Source organism: Gopherus flavomarginatus, chromosome 4 (genome assembly GCF_025201925.1).
Source record: "Gopherus flavomarginatus isolate rGopFla2 chromosome 4, rGopFla2.mat.asm, whole genome shotgun sequence".
NCBI lineage: Eukaryota > Metazoa > Chordata > Testudines > Testudinidae > Gopherus > Gopherus flavomarginatus.
In genome coordinates this window covers 82,372,501-82,395,075 of record NC_066620.1, presented here as the reverse complement: position 1 = coordinate 82,395,075, position 22,575 = coordinate 82,372,501, and the positions used below count along the sequence as shown (strand labels likewise).

The following is a 22,575-nucleotide window of genomic DNA, read 5'->3' as shown; positions in this document are numbered from 1 at the left end:
GAATCCTGCATGCGTCCCGCTACCCAGCGCCATCGACTGTGAATAGGGTGACCAGACAGCAAGTGTGAAAAAGCGGGACAGGGGCTGCAGGGGGTAACAGGTGCCTATATAAGAAAAAGACCCCAAAATCAGGACTTTTCCTATAAATCGGGACATCTGGTCACCCTGCGCGTGAAAGACCAAAGATCAGCGTCGGCCCACGAAGCTGCGACATTTGCCTGGCTCAGCACTGGCAGGACCAGCTGTCACATGGTGTATAAGTGGTGAGAGGAGTCCGTCACGAGTAACAAGCCACGTTCAGCATTCACACTTCAGCCCGTGGGGTACAACCGCCCCGCACAGACCAAGCGCCTCGCCCCTCTGCTGGGGCTGCAGCCCGGGGCAGGACTCGGCTGTGCGCCAGTGGGGCTTTGCCTGACTCCCAGCCCCCGGCCTGAGCACGCGGGGGCACAGACGGGAGCTTGGGAGCCCGCAGAGCCAACTTTGCTCGGGCGCCGCCCCCTCGCCTCAGAACCAGGATATTTGTGCCTGGGCCAGACAGGTCCCGCTCCAGCCGCGCCCCGGACCCAGCAGCCTCGGGGCGCCCCCGTGGGACTGCAGCATCCGCTGCCTAACGCTGCGGCCGGGAGCGAGAGGAACAGGAAGCCGTGGCACTACTAGGCCTGGGAGCGTCTCTTAGCAACGCAAATATAGCAGCCCCCCCCCAGCATTGCGCATGCGCACAAGACATCTCGGCCCCTCCTATGGGTTGTCTTTGCCGCCGTCACGTCCGGCTCTCTAGATCTGTATCCGGTCCGAGGTCACATCCTGCGCTGTTCGGCTGCCGGAGGGACGCGGCGGGTGAGTGGGGCAGGTGCCTGGGGACAGACGCCAGGATCCTGCCTTCCGGCTCTGCCGGAGCAGACGGGACCGGCCTTCGGGCGTGCCGCGGCCCAAGCCACCCTGTGGGGTGGGGAGACGCTCTGAGCCCCGAGTACATCCGGCAGGACCCTGCCCGCGGCACCTGGGGGCTCCCTGCTGCTCTCCCGGGGGCCCCCCTCGCGGGAGTGGAGGTTTCGCCGCGCAGGCGCTTAGTTTTCACCACCCGAGCAGAGCTTGTATCTGTTTGGGGCCTGGGGAAATAACCTCAGATTCCTGTTATTAAACTGTAACAGGGGCCAGGAAAGGGGGAGCCTTAGGGCAGCGTTGTCATGTCCCTGCACTGATTTCAAGTGTAGTTGAGGTTTCCTGTTGCTCTTCTGAAGGGAGCATATACCCAGATTTGTAACTGGCGTTGGCGTTTTGTTAACGTGCGGCCCCTTTCTGGCTCCTGTAAGTGGAAGGCTGATGTGAAGCACCTGCCTTCTTTCCAAAATTAAATGTTGGTGACGATAACGTCTTGTCGGGTTAAGCTTCTCAGACGTACAGCAGCTGCCTATCAACAATATGATTCATTTGATTTAGTTCTCCACATTTACTGTGGCACAAGATCACGTGACACACTCGAGGTTATTGAAGCCATTACAAATAAAGTCTCACATCTTGCCAGTTGAATCAGAGAGCCTCACTCATGAATCAGAGATTATTAGGGTTGGAAGGGACCTCAGGAGATCATCTAGTCTAACCCCCTGCTCAAAGCAGGACCAATCCCCAACTAGCCCCCTCAAGGATTTAACTCACAACCCTGGATTTAGCAGGCCAGTGCTCAAACCTGGATCTTTTTCACTAATCAGTGCAATATTTGTGTGTGAATAAACTTGAGGCAATAGGCAGATCAGTGTTTAAAGGGGACAAAATATTTACAAATTTATTTTATTTTGCCAGTAATAAAGATGTCAGCACCATCAATGGAGGAAAGGAAGGCTTGCTGGGGAGCCAGGGATGAATACTGGAAATGCTTAGATGAAAATATGGAAGATGCATCTAGGTGTCAGAAGCTTAGATGTTCTTTTGAATCTAGGTGTCCACAGCAATGGGTGAGTGCTAATAGCTTTTCACCAGTCATAAGATGCAACCTGACAGTTGTGTATCAAAAATGAATTTCTTCTGCAAATAAATTAGTTAATAAGCATTCAAGTAATGCTGCAATCTGCATTATTCATAATGCCATACCTTACAGTAATATTTTCTGGTTTTTCATTTAACAGACACTGCTTCCCTTTAATCTTTCCAGTTGTGTAACTATCCATAATATTTGTACACTGGCATAAACACACAAGCAATGCCCAACAAATAGTTAACTTCTGCTGCACAGTGAGCAAAGCATTACTATTGTAGATCCTCTTAAAGATGGGGTATTTGTTTCATGGAGTGGTGTATTGAAAAAACAAAAGTGTGTGTATTAAATCCAGAAGACTGCCTAGTCAGATAATTGGTGAAGTAGATTTCACTCTGTCTAAGTTGTGTTGCTATACCATTGGCAAGGTATTTGGGAAATGTCCTGTCAACGCCTATAAACAGGGAAATTAATGGATAATATTGCATAAGTGAAAACACTGATCTCAAGGGGAGAACACTCATGTAATAGTGGCAGGGCTAGCAATTGCATGGCACCTTGAGACCAATGTAACTATGTGCTACATCCCATTTTTTCTGCTCCAATGACTGAGTTCACATTCTCAACTATTAACATACACAACTTTTCAGTATCAACTTGGTCAAGTGTGTATATTTAAATAATGATCAAAGACCGTTCTTTCCGCAATCCTGTTAGCTGATGTGTGAATAAGAACTTTTCATGTTGGAGTCCCATACTACCCCTGTTTGCTTTGATGTACATAAAGTGATCTCTTTAAAACAGGTAAAATACTTTGACAAAAGAAGAGACTTTTTAAAATACAAAGAACAGCTTCAAGCAGGAGAATATCAGCCTCCTGGAACTACTGAAAAGTCATAGCTACGCATCAATTTATTGAAACACAATCAATGAAAATAATCTTACGGAAGAGTAATCTGATGGAAGAGAAGTACTGAAATAGGACAAGAACTCCTTGAGTTAAACCTAACTGGTAACCTGTACTGTATTGCTAGAAATTCATGCTGCTTTCCTTGTTGCAATGTCTCGCTTTTATGCGAGAACAGTAATTAAACGAAAAAGACAGTGACTAAGTGTGTGTATCAAAGAAATATGGTATATAATTTTTCCTATACCTGAATTATTTATCGTGTAACTAGGATGAAAAGCAGTGTTTCCCAGAAATTAATGCACTAATTATAAATTTATATTTTAGGGAGAATATTGAACTGTTTTCAAACTTGACAATTTTTTCTATGCACGTGAACTAACTTTTCTAAAAAGCTCCTGCATCTATCTATCTTCTCTGAGGATAATGTGTCAGTGTAAGTGAGCAGGTACACTCTATGCTAATTCGTTGAAAAATTTTTGTGAATCAAAGTAATTTCAGCTGTTGCTGTATGGCAAGATTTTAGATAAAGATCAAGAGGTATAAATGACTGCATCTCTTTCTTATGTAGTTGGCCTTCATTTATGTATTTTTTATAAACATCTGCACAATTGTAGTTGAGATTTGTAGGTGAACAATTTCTCAATCATTAGTATGTTGTTTTTTTTTTTAATATGGAGATATATCTATCTCAGAGCTGGAAGGGACCTTGAAAGGTCATTGAATCCAGCCCCCTGCCTTCACTAGCAGGATCAAGTACTGTCCTTGACAGTTTTCCCCCGGTCAGGACTGAGCTCACAACCCAGGGTTTAGCAGACCAATGCTCAAACCACTGAGCTATCCCTCCCCACTGTATTTGTGAAAAACACAATGCTACAGGTATGATTTCTTATGTCCCTGTTTGTATAATTTGTTGGCAGTGATATAACCAACTCCTGTATTATTCACAATGGATTTGCTCCAGTAAAGGTTTGTGAGGTAGTCCTTAGGCAAAATAGCAGCTGCTTTAATAACAACAGCATTTTCCAAATTGTCAGGGGAAAAGGATTAAGAAAACATTGTGTATTAAGACAGGGCCCTACACCTGAACAATTCACCTTGATAAATTACCAAGCATAGAGTTTACTGGGATCAGCAAACATTGTTTAGGTGTTTAAAACTTGTGTTTTAAAAATGTTCACTAACATACTTATAGACATGATTTATCCCATACTCCTAAACCACTTCATTTCCTGATGTAAGTCCCTTTTAACCTTAGCTACAGCTGTTGTGACCAGAATGACTGCTATAGTAAAAACCCTACATTTTGAAATACACTGTTTGAAACAGTTAAATGTCAGTGAGTTGTGTGTTCGAGGGGATAAGAGTCTGTTAACTCTGGTTGCTTCCACTGCAATAAGAGACCCACACATATGTAAGCACTATACAAACAAGATTTATTACAAATAAAACAGTTTGTATACAATCAGATAATACGTTAAGGCATTTAAAAACAATTTTTGTAGTACATAATACCATTATATAACATGCAAAATTTAAAAATTGTCACTCACCCTGAGTCTGTAATAATTTCATGTGTTTAAAAACATTTTACAGCACCATAAAAAGCCATCCAGCTGCATTACAAATAAGGCACAAGACTCGAAGTTATTTCAGTTGTTTTTGCTTGATCAGTTGTTGCCTTGTATACTCCCAAATCAGCAGTGCTCCACTTACATGAACATTCAGTGATCGAATGATACCCTGCTGAGGAATTTCCACACAAACATCCAGATGCTGAATCAGGTTTGCTGGGATTCCCTCATGTTCATTTCTAATAAGGAGGAAATTAAAAAGATTTAAATCTTTTATCCAGAAAAGAAGGAATAGAAGAAATATCACTTCATGCTGTCTCCAGCATGCACCTGTCTGGAGAAACCCACGTGTCCCACAACAGAAAAAACAAGAAATTAGCTACAGTAGCAAACACCACTAGTTGCTGCCAGCTCCACCCATCATGGGATAAAAGTTTCTTATCCATGCAGCTGATGCTTACTTCTTCATACATGTCACTGATGAGCACAAAAAAAGTAAACCCTAAAAATTCCATAGCATTGTAATTGGAAACTTACAAAATACTAAAACTAGTGTCTTGCTTTAGAAGCAAATGTTACAGAAACACTGAAGACAATTGAAACCAGATAGTGTAGTAGTTTAGTCCACTATCTTTTTGCTTTAAGAAAAACTCAGATTGGTTCATTTTGGTTGTGACTTAACCAAAATATAAAACGGTCTTATCCTAATAGATATTTTCCACATCTCAAACATGAGACTGATGTACAAGGATCCTAGATTAATCTTTTCGGATTAGGAAAACACGGAATTTGCATTTTTACAGAGAATCTTTAGTTTTTACATTTTGTGAAAATAGTTAATATATTTTTATTTTAACTAAATTTTATTGACAGTACCAGTATCCCTTATTCAATGTGCGCAACCTCCCTGCTCTTGTGGTTGATTTTTGAATGTGCTTTAAATTTACATAGCTAAACATACTCCAATAAACTGCTTCTGGCATATAGAGGTTACTCAGTGGCCTATAGGAGTTCATGTTTTAATGCATCTCAAATTTCACTTCAGCCTCCAGATGTAATTAAAGTTATGAAAAGATGCCAAAAACTTTAAAAATCACCCCCCTAAAGATCAAGTCACTGAGTTTGGCAAGGACAAATTTCACGTTCATGGTAAGCTTTTAATTTGCTTGCAAATGTAAATATATCATTAAACACTGCGTCCACCTGATACCTATATACAGATAGTGTGGTTAGGGAAAACTAAAGTTCAGCCCTTCATTTTGGTTTTTTTAACAACAGAAAACGAGGATCCCTGCTGATATAGCACAAATGTTGCAGATCAAGACTGAAGTTTAACAGAACTGTAGCAAAGGTTGCACTAATCTCTTCCTGTATCCTTAGCCAATGCTTTTAGTTTGTCAGAAAAACTTAAATCCCTCAGAAATGGAAGATGCTGAATTACAATAGCACACTCAATAGAAGGGATGCTTCACATATAGCAATTACTGATTATATTACTTATTCCCCATTAGTGCAGAAATGAAAGCAAAAAAAGCAAGGGATCAATTTCTTTACTTTTATGAAGAAATAGAAAGTCTGATTCTGAAATTTCTGTTTCCAGGGATAGGCCAGCTAGGGGATATCCAATCACTAAATACTTGTGACACTCTTAAATATTCCCACACTGGTCCATAGGTATCCAGGTCTGCTACTTCTAGTGACAGCACCTCAGTAAGCACTGCTTATGCAGACTGTACCCCCTTCTGAATGAGGTCACTGAAAATAACACCACATAGCTATGCTGAAGATAAAATGGGTAAACTAAAGTGTGCAATATAACTGGAAAACAAAGGTGTGGAAAAGGAGGGTGAGTGAAAGAGAGGCTGTCACATTACAAAAGAGAGTCAGGGCATTTATTACTATACTGTCACGTGAGAGATTTATTACTGAGTTTAACTTTAGCTCATTGGCAAGGCAACGTCTATGAAGCTCTACATTAACACTGTATTCAGCTCATGAGAGATGACGGCACTCTTTGCTCTGCAGTGATTCCTGTGACTGAGCAAATGAATTAGTATTATTGGGCTCTAAAGTTCCATCCAGAAGCCGTAGCCAAGGAATAGTGTCATGGTGTGATGCTTTGAGGTGAGCCACTGAGACAACAGTTATAAAGCCCTCTTTAAAGACAAAAGATATTTCATCCATGGGGTTTATATTTTAAACCTTTTATACCAAGTGACGAGAAATACTGTTATATACCATCTCTCTTCTTTCCTTCCACCAACATTGCTTGATTTTCAAATCATTAAGCTGCTGCTCAGGAGGAAGGGTGGCTTGATGGACCACAGTATGGAAACTACACATACAGGGTGTTTGTAACTTACCCCAGCAACAACAAGGATTTCTCTGGAAAGCAATATTCAGTCAAGTCAGAACTTTTAGCAGTTTGCTCCACACCTATGATAGTGTAGCCTTCAGTTTTCTTCTGCTGTAAATAATTAACAAGCTGAGATGGTTTCACCTGCATGTTAAGAATAGGGGGGAAATATATTTTTATATACAAAATATTTAAATATTTGTATATTACCACAAAAAACTTTTATACAGGTCAAAAGTTGAGAATAGAAAATTCTACAGAAGAAAAAAAATTTAAACTAATTTTAATATTTTTTTTCAGACTGGTAATTGGTAGTATACAGAAATACACTAAGGCTCTGGGCTTCACAGATATTTGTATAACACAGATCAGAAGTTTTACTGGATCCATACATGATTATATCATATGGGAGTGTTACTGCAGATCAAGTGCCTAACAAAAACGAGCAGTCTGTTTGCTTACAGACTGATACAAGGAGTCCCACATAAAGAATGACTGCAGGACAGCTCTACCAAAACAGGAATGTGATCTGGAAACCTCTACTAAAGAACAGTGTCTTGAAATTGCATGGACCGAGTATCAGACAGGTAGCAGTTTTATTCCGTATCCACAGAAACAAGGAGTCTGGTGGCACCTTAAAGACGAACATTTATTTGGGCGTAAGCTTTTGTGGGTAAAAAACCCACAAAAGCTTATGCCCAAATAAATCTTTTCACACATGCTATCTGGTCAGCCTAGTTGCAAAGAGGCATGCTACAATGGATATTTCTTTTTTAGATGGTTCCCAACGTTTAGCAGTTCTAGGGGGTAGAGAAATGCATCTCATAACTGGGCATATGCAGAGGCCACTGCAAAAATAATGCTGTTCTACTGATAGAAAATACTTCTTTCTAATCTTGACAGACAGCTAAATAAATATCCTGAGAACTGTGCTAACCTAATGATTTTGAAGAGCAAAACCAAACAAAATATAAAGCTTTAGATTTATTTCTTCATGAACTTGTCTATATATGAAAAAATCCTTTTTGCATATAATGAAATGAGAAATTTAGTATTTACCCTAGAATCCTTTTCTGGAACTCTGGTGTTTAGCTGATGTGTATACGGGCTCTCTTTCTATTGCGTACGCTTGTGTGGTATCTCTGACTGGGACCTTGGAATCCAATATTTCTTTTTTTCCCTTCTTTCTCTCATTATAATCTCAATTTGTCAGATACATATCAGAAGCCAAGTCTCACAAGCAGTGTAAAATGTATCACTACTATAGTGTTCTATATAGGCTGGGTGTAGAAAATGTTGTTTAAATGCAGGTCTGTTATCATGTAATTGAAGCAAAGTACTGTATGGCTTTGTAATTTATTCTGAAAACAGTGCGATTTTAAAGGATTGACAAAACTGAAAATACAGAGAATTATACTCTGACATCAGAAATAAAATTTTCCAGAGATTAATTGTAAGTAGACTCAGTACTATGAAAATATACAAAACAGACTTTGAAAATGGATCTCTCTATTAGGGCTGTCAAGTGATTAAAAAAATGAATCACAATTAATCATGATTAATTGCACTGTTAAACAATAATAGAATACCATTTATTTAAATATTTTGGATGTTTTTTAAATTTTCAAATATACTGATTTCAATTACAACACAGAATACAAAGCGTACTGTGCTCACTTTATATTTATTTTTGACTTCAAGTATTTGCACTGTAAAAAAAACAAACCCCAAAATAAGGTTTTTCAATTCACTTAATACAAGTACTGTAGTGCAATCTCTTTATCATGGAAGTTGAACTTACACATGTAGAATTATGTACAAAAAACTGCATTCAAAAAATAAAATGTAAAATTGTAGAGTCTGCAAATCTCCAGTCCTACTTCTTGTTCAGCCAATCGCTCAGATAGACAAGTTTGTTTACATGTACTGGAGATAATGCTGCCTGCTTCTTGTTTACAATGTCATCTGAAAGTGAGAAAGGGTGTTCTCATGGCACGGTTGTAGCCGACATTGCACGATATTTATGTGCCAGATGCACTAAAGATTCATATGTCCCTTCATGCTTCAACCACCATTCCAGGGGACAGGCGTCCATGATGATGACGGGTTCTGCTTGATAACAAGCCAAAGCAGTGCAGATTGACATGTTCATTTTCATTATCTGAATGAGATGCCACCAACAGAAGACTGATTTTCTTTTTTGGTGGTTCGGGTTCTGTAGTTTCCGCATCGGAGTGTTGCTCTTTTAAGACTTCTGAAAGCATGCTCCAGACCCCATCCTGATCAGATTTTGGAAGGCTGTTCAGATTCTTAAACCTTGGGTCGAATACTGTATCTTTAGAAATCTCACATTGGGTACTTTCTTTGCATTTTGTCAAATCTGCAGTGAAAGTGTTCTTAAAATGAACAACATATGCTGGGTCATTGTCCAAGCCTGCTATAACATGAAATATATGGCACAATGCAGGTAAAACAGAGCAAGGGACATACAATTCTCCCCCAAGGAGTTTAGTCACTAATTTAATTGACTTTTTTTTTTTTTTTTTTAAACAAGCATCGGCATGGAAGGAAGTTTTCTGGAATGGTGGCCAAAGCATGAAGGGGCATACATATGTTTAGCATATCTGGCATGTAAATACCTTGCAATGCCAGCTACAAAAGTGCCATGCAAACTAGGGCTGCCCAGAGGATTCTGGGGGCCTGGGGCAGGGCCGGGTCTTTGGCGGCAGGTCCCTCTCGGAGGGAAGGCCCCGCCGCCAAAGAATGAAGCGGCGGCAGTAGAGCAGCCTAAGTGCCACTGATCGCGGCTTTTTTTTCTTTCCCCTCACCGCTTGTACTTACCTGGCAGCGCCCGCCACCACAGTGGCGACAAAAACCCGGAGTGGCTTGCGGGGCCCGGAGCAAATTGCCCCACTTTCTCCCCTCCCCCCCCGAGCAGCCCTGATGCAAACACCTGTTCTCACTTTCAGGTGACATTGTAAACAAGAAGTGGGCAGCATTTTCTCCTGTAAATGTAAACAAACTTGTTTGTCTTAGCAATTGGCTGAACAAGAAGTAGGACTGAGTGAACTTGTAGGCTCTGAAGTTTTACAATGTTTTGTTTGAGTGCAGTTATGTAACAAAAAAAAAATCTACATTTGTAAGTTGCACTTTCACGACAAAGAAAAAGATTGCACTACAGTACTTGTATGAAGTGAACTGAAAAATACAATTTCTTTTATCATTTTTACAATGCAAATATCTGAAATAAAAAATATACACTTTGATTTCAATTACAACACAGAATACAATATATATGAAAATGTAGAAAAACATCCAAAATATTTAATACATTTCAATTGGTATTCTATTGTTTAACAGTCCTTTCAAACTGCGATTAATTTTTTTAATTGTGATTAACTTTTCTGAGATAATTGTTTGAGCCAAATGTGATGACAGCTCTAATATCTATATAAAAGACTTTACAACCACAGACTTGCATATAGTGCTGAGTGTTAGACCTACAGTCTGAAGCAAGATGCCCTGATTTTGATAAATTATAGAAAAGGCTCTGAAATCTACCTTGTAAATTAGTTCCAGGCAAACCGTGTGATTAATTATTCTCATCGTCACTAAAAGAAATGGGCTAAACAAGATGAGATTAATAACATTTAAATTAATCACTTAAGTTTTACAAAAGAATTTTAAATGTGAATGTACAACCATGAGCTGTAAAACACTAGAGTCAGAGTATGTTACAAAACAAGAGGCAACTAGTACAATCAGTTTCACTAACTCAAAAAATAATCAACATACCAACCATTTAAAAACTGCTACAAGGGTTTTCAAAAGCAGCAGGCTAATGTAAAAATACCTTGATACTAGCATAAAACAGAGAAGTAGGTACTTGTGCAAAATGGGTAAAGCAGTTAATTTTCAGGAGAGGGGAAAAAAGGGAGACCCTTGACTTAGAGCACTGGTCCCCAACGCGGTGCCCACCGGGGCATTTATGGGTGCCTGCCTACTGCCAAGGGAGTGCCCCACCACCAAGGAGCACGGCCGCCGGACAAGCAGCTGCCGAGAAGCGGCAACGCAAAGAAGTGTCGCCGAGGAAATGCCGCTGCTTCTCGGTGGCATTTCAGCAGCAATGCTTCTCGATGACGCTGCTTCTCGGTGGCATTTTAGTGGCTGGTTGTCCGGCACCCGCCACACTGAAAGGTTGGGGATCACTGACTTAGAGGGCATCAGTTTGAATGAATTTATATGTACAGTGCTCCTTTTAAGTAAGCAGCTAAAATACTTTTTCCACCCACCTCAACAAGAGGAAGCCACTGTTCCGCAGAAACACTGAGATGTTGAAATTGCTTATCATTTATATAATGAAGACTGCCAACAACTAAAGCAGATGCCCCAAATATTTCACTTGTACGACACAAACCTACAAATAAACACAAGATTTAAAATATAGAGATTACTTTAAACAACAAAACTAAGGTATTAAGGCACATGAAAAAGAGAAGACAATCTGAAAAAATGATCTCCAGCAATATAAACATTTGTCTCTCTAGTCCTCTAGTTTTAGTCAATAGGGTTATGTCCAAGTGCTTTTCATGTATGTTCCAAATCATGACTCTCAAAATGTCAGCAGAAAAAGGAAAATGCATTCTATAAGCTATCAGGATGTTTGAAATAAATAAATAAAAAACAAACCAACCCCACCTTTACCACCATGTCCTATAAAATATTCTGCAGTATTTACTTCCAATGATGTTACAGTGCAGTGGGACAGCATATATGTATGACTTTTGGGTTACATACACACAAATGACAAGGAGAAATCTCTGACCAGCAGAGTAAAGAACAATAAGGAGTTTTGTAACTATATTAGGAATAAACAGAATCCTCTCAATGGTATTGGTTCATTACTAGATGGAAATGGTAGAATTATTAATAATAATTGCAGAAAAGGCAGGTCTATGAGTGCTCTGAGTTCCAGTATGGGTCTCCAACCCTCTTTTTCCTTTGGTAACTGGAAGTAACAAGAGTAGAAGCCTCTGCCTCTTAGAATTGTGTGCACTGGCTCTCTGGCTCCTACGCTGAGGAGATGGTTTCTCTCTTGACATAGTAGGCTCTTGTGAGAAGGGTCTCTGAAGGAGAACAGGGAAGGGTGTTTGGTAGGGGGAAGGGAGGGGAAATGGATGAAGTATCCCATCACAGCTGATCTCCAGCACCCATTTGTTGGAGATTATCCATTCCCAGGTGCTGCGGAATGAGGTGAGATGGTTTCTGAAGGAACGGGTGGGGTTTTCCAGCGTGAGATAACAATAAGGAGAATGTTCTATGGGGACCTTAACCATTCGTTAAAATTGTTGCTTTGAGGTGGAGGGTTGAGAGGAAGTGGGCTGTGATCCTGACATCTTCCATCTGGGTAACCTGAGCTTCTTCATCTGGGGTACATATGATCTCTGTGCTGAATATTGAGATGAATATTGTGATGAGTGGGGCTTGATTGGTGGCTGAGGACTATATTGTCTTTTGTACCCAGGTGTATAGATCCTGAGGGTTTGAAGAGTGGCCCTGGGATCTTTCAAATTGTGAAGGGAGGCATTGGTCTTCTTGGTTAATAGCTTTGTCCCTTCAAAAGGAAGGTCCTCCACAGTCCATTGGACCTCCTTTGGGAAGTCAGACAGATGAAGCCATGAGGCCCATCTCATCACAATGGCAGTAGAGATTGAACATGAAACTGTGTCAGATGCATCAAGTGTAGACTCGAGAGATGTCTTAGCCACCAGTTGGCCTTCATTGACTATGACTTTAAATTGCTCCTTATGAGAATTGGGGAGCTGCTCAATAAAAACAAACCTGAGTTTTGCGTAGTTCTGATAGTCATATTTTGCCAATAAGACTTGATAGTTTGCAACGTGGAACTGGAGGATGGCCGAGGAGTATGCTTTCCTGCCAAAAAGGTCTAGACACTTCCAGTCCTGGTCATAAGGGGTGCATTTAAACTGGTGTTGGCAGCCCTTAGAATTAATAGCATCCACAGTGATCAAATTGGGAGGTGGATGGGAGAAGAGAAACTCTGTCTCTTTTGCTGGCACATAATATTTCTTGTCAGCAGGACAGATGCAGGGGCCTGCCATATGACCTTGTCGGGGTCCATTAGTGCCTCATTAATAGGAAGGGCCACTCCAGAGGAGGTGGAGGAATGTAAAATGTCCACCAGCTTGTAGTGTGATTCGCTCACCTCTTGCAAAGGTATTTGCAATGTTTCTGCCATCCTCTGTGCCAAGTCCTGGAACAGTTTAAAATCATCTGCCATAGATCATGGAACAGGTATCACCGTCTCATTTGGTGGTGATGATGAGACGTGTGCTTGAGAAGTAACTTCCTGCTCAACTTCAGCCTTCAGTTCCTCCCTTGCCTGTTCAGGAGGTTCAAAAGTCTTCCACGCAGCAGCTCAATGGTGTTTCCTCAATTGCTGGTAGGTCACACTAGAGCAGTGATTCTCAAACTTTTGTACTGGTGACCCCTCTCATATAGCAAGCCACTGAGTGCGACCCCACTTATAAATTAAAAACACATTTTTATACATTTAACACCCAGCCTCCATTTATAAATGTTGGAGGCAAGGCAAGCTTTAGGTTGGAGCCTGACAGTTCACAACCCCCCATGTAATAACCTTGTTACCCTCTGAGGGGTCCCAACCCCCAGCTTGAGAAGCCCTGCACTGGAGGTAAGGGAGACTTGTTGTCTTTGAACCTGCTAAAGATCACAGTGTGGCCATTGCGATGGGAAGGGGCCGGTGGTTGGTGCCACAGCTGACCAAACCAGGAAGGCTGTGGACCAGGGGGATGATATGCCTGAGGTCCATAGTGAAACTGGGTCCCATATGGCAGGTGAGAAGAGTGGCAGGAAACCATGTTCTCTTGCTCACTTTCTGACTGCAACAACAAAAAGGATGGTGCATGGTAAGTCAAGGGTGGTCAAGGGCAAGTCAAGGGCTCTGGGTGAACTCGGTACTGGGTCCTCGATAATAAGCAGATGCGAGTCCGGTGCGTCAGACACCAAAAGATCCGTCACACACTGGAAGTCTGGTGGTGCAGAGGGCATCGGTACCAGCAGCGGTTGTCGGTGCCAACAGGCTTGTTATCCATGGGGTCAGAGATGTGATTCAGATAGCAAGCTCTATTGGTGCCAGACGTATCACAGGTGGTACTGATGTTGACGTCCATATTGACGGAGTCTTCCCCAGGTCGGATCTTATATGTTTTTCATACCCCTGTGGTACCAGTGCTTTCTTGCCTGGGACTGTTGGGTCATTGGCTGGAGCAACCCGACTTGCTCCATTGGTACGATACTGCGCATGCTCTGGGTATCAGATTTAGACAACTTTGGTGCCTTTGGTACCGATGACACTGATTGAGCCAGAGATTGTTTTTGGCTTGATTGGGGCTCACTATCGGGACTCACACCTTTTCTTATGTGAGTGGCTCACATGAATCTCCCTGAGCTCACCTCCCTTCAAAGTAGAAGGTTGCAGTGAGGGCTCCCACCAGGACTCCATGAAGTGAAGTTTGAGCCTCAGTTCTCTGTCTTTCCTGGATCTGGGCTTCAGTTGCTGATACAAACCACACTTCTGTGGAATGCGGTTCTCTCCCAGGCAACAAACACACTGTGAGTGTCCATCAGTCACTGGGATAGACTCCTTGCAACTGCGGCACTTTTTGAAGCCTGGGGTGTAGGGCATACCCTTGTCCAGGGGGGTCATCTCCCCCCCCCATGCCTCCCCTCTACAACAAGGGGTTGGCAGAAGACAAAGTCCTTTTTTTTTTTTTTTTTTTTTTTTTTTTTTTTTAAGGCAACGGCCAAAATAAAATCTAACTGAAGTAAAGAAAGAAAAAGGGCTTCAATGGAAGCTAAAAATTAGCAATTCTAAAAGAGTTAATGATCTGCGGAGGGACAGCTATAGCTCTGTCATTAGTTGAGGCGGTTGAGAAGGAACTGAGGAGGGTTCGCCCCCATATGCTGGCTAGCCTTGTGGCAGGCGAGGAGCAATTCATGAGTAGGCTGAATGGACACTGCTACCAATGTTCTCTGATCAGCAGTGCAGGGACACAGACACATGTACAATGGAGCGCTCATAGGGACACTATTCAAAAGCAGCAGCAGTGATTTTTTTTTTTAATTTAAAATCAGATTTTTTTAAAAATTTAAATAATTTTTCCAAAGATATATTTATTTAAACAAATTACATTTGAAATTATGACAACCTATGTAAAGGCCTAAACTTAGTATAATCTACTAAAATCATCTAAATTAAATACAAAAATAATATTCAAGCACTCCATGTTTGCTGTCGAAATTTTAAAAAAAGTCAAACTCCTGAACTGGTAGACTAAGGCTAAGCACCTGGAACTAGAGTTTGTTGAAGTGCTAAATAAGTTTTCGACAGCAGTAGTTCCTTTTGCAGATGCAGAGTGAATATTTTCTTCATTTCAATTTATTCAACTAGTTCAGTTCAATGACTAGTTCATTCAAAGCTGAGAAATGGCCTGGGAATTGAAAAAGCAGGAAAGCTTATTTTCCTTTTCCAATCTATGAATAAAAACTACATGTGAAAGGCAGTGATTACGAGCTCTAAACTTCTGAACAACATGAAGGCCAGAACCAATCAATTAACTAAGTTCAGATAATTTTTACTTTGTTTAATAAATCAGTTGGTTTTAAAGGCAAAACATGTTTTGCTAAACATACTTTTATTTCTTATGTATCCAGCACATTTAGGATAGTTTTTTTAACTAATAAAAACAATTTGAAAACACTTTTCATAATTTTTTAATTTAATTCTGATTTCCAATCCAAATTCAGTTTAACACAAGTCACAAGTAAAAAATGTATCTAAAAAATAAGATCTGTGTCATTTTTTCACCATTTTAACAACAACAAAAAGTAAAGATTAAGAATCTGAATAAAAATATGTTGAGCTATATAACTGCTTAAATAATATCTATCTAATGTATTTTCCTGGTTAGCCAAAACAAAAAAGTACTAAATTATACCAACCAATAAGAACCAACATTTCTTTAGGAAGATAAATAAAAAGTACAAATGCAAATAAGCTTTAAATTGATTATTTAAATCAATATTTCCTGCTTACTGATTTAAATCATGAATAAAATCAGCTATTTAAAATCACAAAAAGTCAATCCACCCTGCTCAAATAAAGAATTAAAAATATGCATTGAATCTTACCTCCTAAATTGGTGGGTTTATCAATAAGTGAGGCCACTACAATCAACCTACTGTTGGATTTACCAAGTTTAGCTGCCCGGTCCTGAAATAGCAGTTCCAGGTCTAAATCAGGACTACTGTTTTTCCAAGGGATGATCTTTTTCTGAACATCTGTCCATTCTGTTTGGTTATCCATTTCAACTAAATCTGAACCTAAGAAAAAGTGTTAGGTTTAATTATTTAGATGTGGAAAATACTGACATGATCATGAAACTGTTTGGCGTCCTAGTAAACTGGGGTTCCCAAGGTTATACCTTTCTGAAACTATAAGGGTCACATGCTATCATCAATCTCTATACGTTATGTTAATAGCACAGCATAATTATATGCTCTACAGCAGGTTTTTTAACAATTATGTTTAGCAAAGCAAGTACTGACAAAATATATTGCTACTACCAACTCCAAATAATTAATCTTAGATCAAAACATAAATGAATTTATATTTTACCCATATCTTGCTGAGACCAGTCACTTGGTTTTAGATTAAGAAGTTCAGTTCGAGAATGCAACCAATGAAATGCTGCAGGCAAAGAAATGTCAGTATATCTGGTAAATTTACAGAGTGGGATCCATTCATCTTCAACTAGTTCTGAAAGGCGTGGAAGGGTGTAAAATATTGTCTGAAATGTAACACAGAACTTTTAGGACAATCTCAGAAAAAAATAAACTTCAAAGAGATATAAAATAATGCTGAAGTTAGATAAAATATTTGTAATACTAAACTATCATAAGCTATAACTTACTGATTGATACATCTCTGAATACTCATCACCTGGTGCAATACAGTAACATATACTTAACATTATGGACATTTTCCAGTTTTAAAGATAAAACCCATAAAACCCTACCAAAGCAACAATCTAAGAAAAGGTCTTTACAAATATGCTGGAAAATGCCCCAAATGTACAACTTTTCTAATGTTAAAAATTGTTAGTTGAGGGGGCTAGCAGCAAAAGGAAATCAGACACACACTGGAAGCTTATACCTCAGAGCACAGAGTTTTGAAGGGCAATAATTTTTTAATCCCCATATTTCAACAAAATAAAAAAAAACAATAAAAGATGTTAACTCCTAAAAATAAGCCCTAACTAACCTAAATACAAAACATGGGGTGGAAAGGGGAGGGAAAATCAGGAAAAAATAGAAAACCACAAATTGGAAATCCAGACCTTCTTTCAATTTCAGTGATTAGTTTTATTTAATCAGTGGAATGTTATGCTGCCCTCATATGTTAGTACAGTCACTAAACTTCACAATAATTTGGAACTAAAAAATTTATATGTCGGGAAAAAAAACAATCCTATTGTGATGTTTCACTCATTCTTTATGAAAATATGCTTATGATATGAATATGACATAACTGAAATGTACTTTATACAAGATGGAGCTTGTAAGATATCATTGGAAAGGTTATAGTTTATTGAATGTGATTTTCCAATTTGTATGCCTGTATCATTTCTGTATCTGTAGTTATGAATATTGACTATGTATCTGTATTTCAACTATGCTACTTTGGGTGACACCCACTGCTAACACTTCAGGTACAACAACGGAAATGTCAGACAGGGCTGATGACCCATCAGCAAGGACAATGGACTGGCCTTGAAAAGGCTTGGCCTTCCTGCAGACGCTCCATACTGCCACTGACTCATGGATGCTGTGATTCTATAGAATCAGGTGGTCTTGTCACCTAATACTAAACATTACCTGGGACTTCTTGTAACTTTCCACTGGAAGGGAAGGGGGGGTCAAGTTTGGGAAACAAAGGATTCCTGTCTTATGTAAATCCTATTTAAGGGTGGGGAGGAAGGCAAGCTGATGCCTCCATTCCATGGCCTGCCTGCCCAAGAATAAAGACTGCAAAAGCCACCTGAAGGGAAGATTGGCAGGGGGTGGAAATGAGTCCAGACTGTGACGGGTTCAATCTGAAAGGGAATATAACTGGAACTCTGAATCACAGAAACTTTGTGGCCTGCCTAAAATAACATTTAGGGTGAGAATTTACATTTTGTAAGCTGTTCCTTAAGTATATTGAGCTTAGCTTGCATATTTTGCTTTATTTGGTCAGTAATCTGCTTTGTTCTGTTATCTCATATATTCACTTAAAATTCACCTTTTGTAGGTAATAAACTTAGTTCTTGTTTATAGTGTAACCCAGTTTATGTAATTCTAACGGGGGGGGGGGGGCTTGGAGAAATTGTGCATAACTCCCTCCACATTGAGGGAAGGGGCGAATTTCATAAAACCTTTGGGTTTGTACCCCTTAAAAGGAGTGGGTACCAGGGTGTTGGGGCGAGCACCTAAGGCTGAATCTTTCCAGAGTGGACTTCTGCCTCTCTGTGCAGCTGGGTGTGGCGCTTCCTGTGTGCTTAACTGGAAAAGGCTTGTGAGCCTAGCCCAGCAAAGCCAGGTAAAGGGGATCCAGGCTGGCAGAATAGGCTGACCCAATGGCACCCAGCAGCACATCAGGTGACACCCCACAGGGCCCAAACTCATCAAACCTTTCTTTTGAGAAATTTATGAAAATTTAGTCTACAGGAAAGCTAAGGCAGTGATCTTAGCTGAATCTTCCTGAGAGAAATGAGCAGATACAATTTGGACCCTAAAGAAGCAAGAAATGTAATTCATTCAATGATTTCCTGTTACGGTTTTAGAGCAACAGATTGCAATCCTAGCTAGAGTGATTTATAGAAATTTATTGGACCATAACTAAAAAATATTAAGATATACAGAAAACTAACTGATCACCAATAGCATGGATGGATTGACTATGTAAACTATTATTTTATTAACTGAGATGCTCAAGTATAGAAGACACTCCAGATTCATACTCTTATGTAATACATCTGAAAACAGGTAGTTTTCCCTCAATCAACAGCAAGCAAATTTCAAATTCTGAGAGGATGTTCTGTTTTTGTCAAGATAGCTGTGCATTTTTCCTTATTCTTGCCTCTTTTCTGCTTTAGCCACCCTACTCCTGTTTTTCATCTTCACCTTTATTTTGCCTTATTTTCTCTTCCCCTTTTGTTAATCACTCAGCTTCGAGTTATTTTGAGCCACAGTGATGAAGCTGAGCTGAAGGAGGAAATGATGAGTCTGACTTAAGTGCATCTTTGTCTTTAACTGACAGAAAGTGAGTACTTTAGCTAAGCCACTTCAAAAAGCAGTTTAACACCACATCACAGAACAAGTGCAATAGTGACAGGAATAAAATTCTGAAGGTGGGTCATATAAAAAAACATTGTGGCGGACCACGTGTCTTATTAGCTGCAACTGAGCTACTGCAAACAATTGATCGAGCAACAAATACAAATATAACTAGAAAGGAGTTCACTTGTCTACTTCCTCCAGATTAACCAACAACAATTATAATACATGCCTACATTCTTGGGTTTTCTATGTAATTGATATAGTTTTCTAGCCATGATCGCTATAAAAAAATGTAAAAAATCATGAGTCCAAATATATTTGTTCTAGTCTAAAATGCACTAAAATGTTATGAAGTTATTTTTCATGAAAACCAAAAATCAGTTACAAGTGATCATTACTCATCATGCAGTAGAACAATGTCCAAATTACAAATACAGCAGCAAAGCAGTGAAAAATCATTGACTATTATATACAGTATTTTGTACTTGCCTCTAGACTGTAATCCTTCAGGGGATGAAATGTTGCAAAAAAGAAATGATCTTGGATTCGTTGCCAATTCTTTCTGGCATTCCTATGCATTGCAAAAATACAGTAAGATATATGCCAAAATTCTACATATTCACTTATTACAGTCTGACAGTAAAGAAGTCCAGTCTAAATGCATATATTCTATATTGTATTAATGGAAAAGAGGCTACTTTAAATATGTATTAACCAAACATGTTTATGAAACTAATTTATGAATACAATGAACTGGAAATAAATTCACTTTGTGTTTCCAGGAACTGGGAAGGAACATATCTCTATGAATTATGGTAACTAAGATAACTATGTTGATAGGGAAAGGTATCATACCCTCTCTTAGAGAAAGGGAACAAAAGTTCTCCCAGGAACTCAGAATAAGAGGACTTATCAATGGTGACAATACAGATGAATAAAAAATTAAAGAAACTAAACTGCTTAAGACCCCAAACCAGTAATAGGAGGAGTGTTCATGTCGATCTAATTACAAATAAATACACTGCAAAAATAGCAGATAATTAATTTCTCTATTATTTCAACCTTCTCTTTCTTTTGCCATGGTTATTGAAATTACTAACACCTAAAACAGTGCAGGGAGTTGCATTCAACATTTTATTTCTTTGGGTTTCAGTGATACCACAGATATTTGCAGGAAGATCCTAATTTCTCAAGTCTGCACAGATTTGATTAGATGTGGAATAGGGAGATAAATGAACAGATTATTAGCAGTATTAGTAACATGTTCACTGTAGGTTTTGTGATGTGATCCTACACTCAGGAAGGAATTTGTAATGCTCACTAAACATGACTCTTTGAACATGGATCTCCTAAGTGAATGATCCTTTAAGCCAAGTACAGGTGAACCTTGATTTTATGAACACCAATGTTATGAACCATTTTTCCGTCACAGAAAAAAACAAAAGGTCATATAATGAGAGAAATGTTGATGAAAAATAAGTCATCCCTTCACATTCCTATGCCTTCAATGCACTGAGAATCACTTTGCAGTGGTTTGATCAACAGGAAGGCGGCTATTGCAGTACCCCATCCTGCAATTTGTACACCATATGTACTGTAATTTTGAGATGTTCAATGTTAGGAACTTTTGAATTTTACAAACTCATCAATCCACAATTAGTTCATAAAATAAGGGTTCTACTGTAACTCCAAATGCTGTGGACACACAAGTACTGGCATTTCTTTATATATAGCCAAGAAATGCAAATCTTCTGGATAAATATGTTAGATTAAACATTTAAACACCAGTACTTTGTAAACATGTTATATTGACAAACTAGCCCCAATTCACAATGCACAGAACAAATAAACATTTATTGTAATTTATTAGCTAATAAGCATTGTTTGTTTTTCAATCTGGGAGGCAAGATGAGAAAATTCAGGACAGACTACAAAAAGTTATAAGCCCTATTCCCCAATCCATTAAGCTCATCTCCATTACAGTGCTGATTGTCTGAACAACAGACTGCTCACATTCTCAGACAGGCATTATAGTTATTGGATGAATGCAGAACTTTCTACTGAGGATTAAAATTAAATGAAACCTTTTAATTCTGAAACACAGAGAAGGAAGGAAGTTTTCTATAATTTCATTTTATCTGCTGATGACATGTCTTTAAATTCCATTTCTAATTGTTCTACTTAAATAGATGAAACACATCAAAATCACAAAGATTATCAAGTGCTACTTGACAAGATTAGACAAGTGGTTTAAGAAGGTCCTTAGACACAGCAAATGATTCCAGCAAAGATAGCTGGAAGAGCTGCATTCTAAATCAGAAGAATTTTACTAACCCTGCACCATGCATGTTTTCCACTTGATGAAGACTCGATTCAATAACTGGTGTCAAAGCTTCAAATTCTTCCACATACAGTGCTTTGCACATGCCCCAGATTTTCTTGAGGGCTACTAATGCATAAAGTCGAACACTGAAATTGTGGTTGAAACACCACTGTAGAACAACAAGAAGAGCTTTCTTCAAAATTGGTTTCTAGAGAGGGAAAAATATTCTTTAGTTTACATTTTTGACTCATCACAGCATTTTGCCCCTGGAGAGCATAGGAAATAGTTTGGGATTGCGAGATAAGAACATTAGCTAGTGTTCTGCTAAAATGGTCAGCACTGAAATACCTAACACAGTTTCATTTAAGTTGCAATCTTTAAGTTTCAGACTTGACAACCCATTCACATTAATGGAACAGTTCACATCTCTCAGAGCCAAAAGCTTGTCTGTACATGTAGTTATTCAGAAATGAATTAACTCCACATGTGGACACTTTTATTCCAAAATGAGAGTGCCTTGCTCCTGTTTAGGTTATTAAAAAACAAATACAACTCTTACCTATAAATGTTTAAACTTCATGTTGGCTTTTCTTTGTAAACACACCAAAATATTATTGACTATTTGTATTACCATGGTACCCAGAAGCCCTAGTCATGGGCCAGGAGCCCACTGTGCTAGATGCTTACTAAAACAGAACAAAAAAAATAGTCCCAGCCCAAAAGAATAAGACAAAAGATCAATACATTCAGCTAGACAGGAACTACCAGGAAACAATGAGACAATATTGGTCAGCATGATAGGCTGTGATTTCAGCACACCACTGGCCTAACCATTGTCACGTTTCTTGTAGACATCACAGGAAAGGAGAGTTTTGAAGGAAGAACAATGAGGTCACTTTGTGGGTGATTATGGGGAACTCCTCACAAGTATGAGAGGCAGCATGGGAGAAGCCTGCCATCTTCTCCTGGAAGTCTGTATCAAGAAATTAGTTAAATGGACAATGTCAGCTTGAAATC

General features: G+C 39.3%; 2 protein-coding genes across 2 annotated transcripts in view; one reads left to right on the top strand and one right to left on the bottom strand.

Annotated features, from left to right (window-relative positions):
* Positions 1 to 767: 767 nt before the first annotated feature.
* Positions 768 to 3,528, top strand: LOC127050029 (cytochrome c oxidase assembly factor 6 homolog). The gene is made up of 3 exons (XM_050951552.1): positions 768 to 840; positions 1,804 to 1,955; positions 2,780 to 3,528. The coding sequence occupies exons 2-3, from the start codon at positions 1,812 to 1,814 to the stop codon at positions 2,873 to 2,875; spliced, it is 240 nt and encodes a 79-aa protein (XP_050807509.1). The 5' UTR covers positions 768 to 840; positions 1,804 to 1,811; the 3' UTR covers positions 2,876 to 3,528.
* Positions 3,529 to 4,297: 769 nt separating this feature from the next.
* Positions 4,298 to 22,575, bottom strand: part of TARBP1 (TAR (HIV-1) RNA binding protein 1) — a 116,624-nt gene continuing 98,346 nt past the window's right edge. Inside the window, exons 24-30 of the mRNA XM_050951553.1 lie at positions 21,570 to 21,766; positions 19,725 to 19,806; positions 16,534 to 16,705; positions 16,047 to 16,238; positions 11,105 to 11,229; positions 6,820 to 6,956; positions 4,298 to 4,695 (exon numbers count right to left, since the gene is read on the bottom strand). Of these exons, the coding sequence (XP_050807510.1) occupies positions 4,530 to 4,695; positions 6,820 to 6,956; positions 11,105 to 11,229; positions 16,047 to 16,238; positions 16,534 to 16,705; positions 19,725 to 19,806; positions 21,570 to 21,766 (1,071 nt within the window). The 3' untranslated portion in view covers positions 4,298 to 4,529. The remainder of the gene's footprint in view (positions 4,696 to 6,819; positions 6,957 to 11,104; positions 11,230 to 16,046; positions 16,239 to 16,533; positions 16,706 to 19,724; positions 19,807 to 21,569; positions 21,767 to 22,575) is intronic.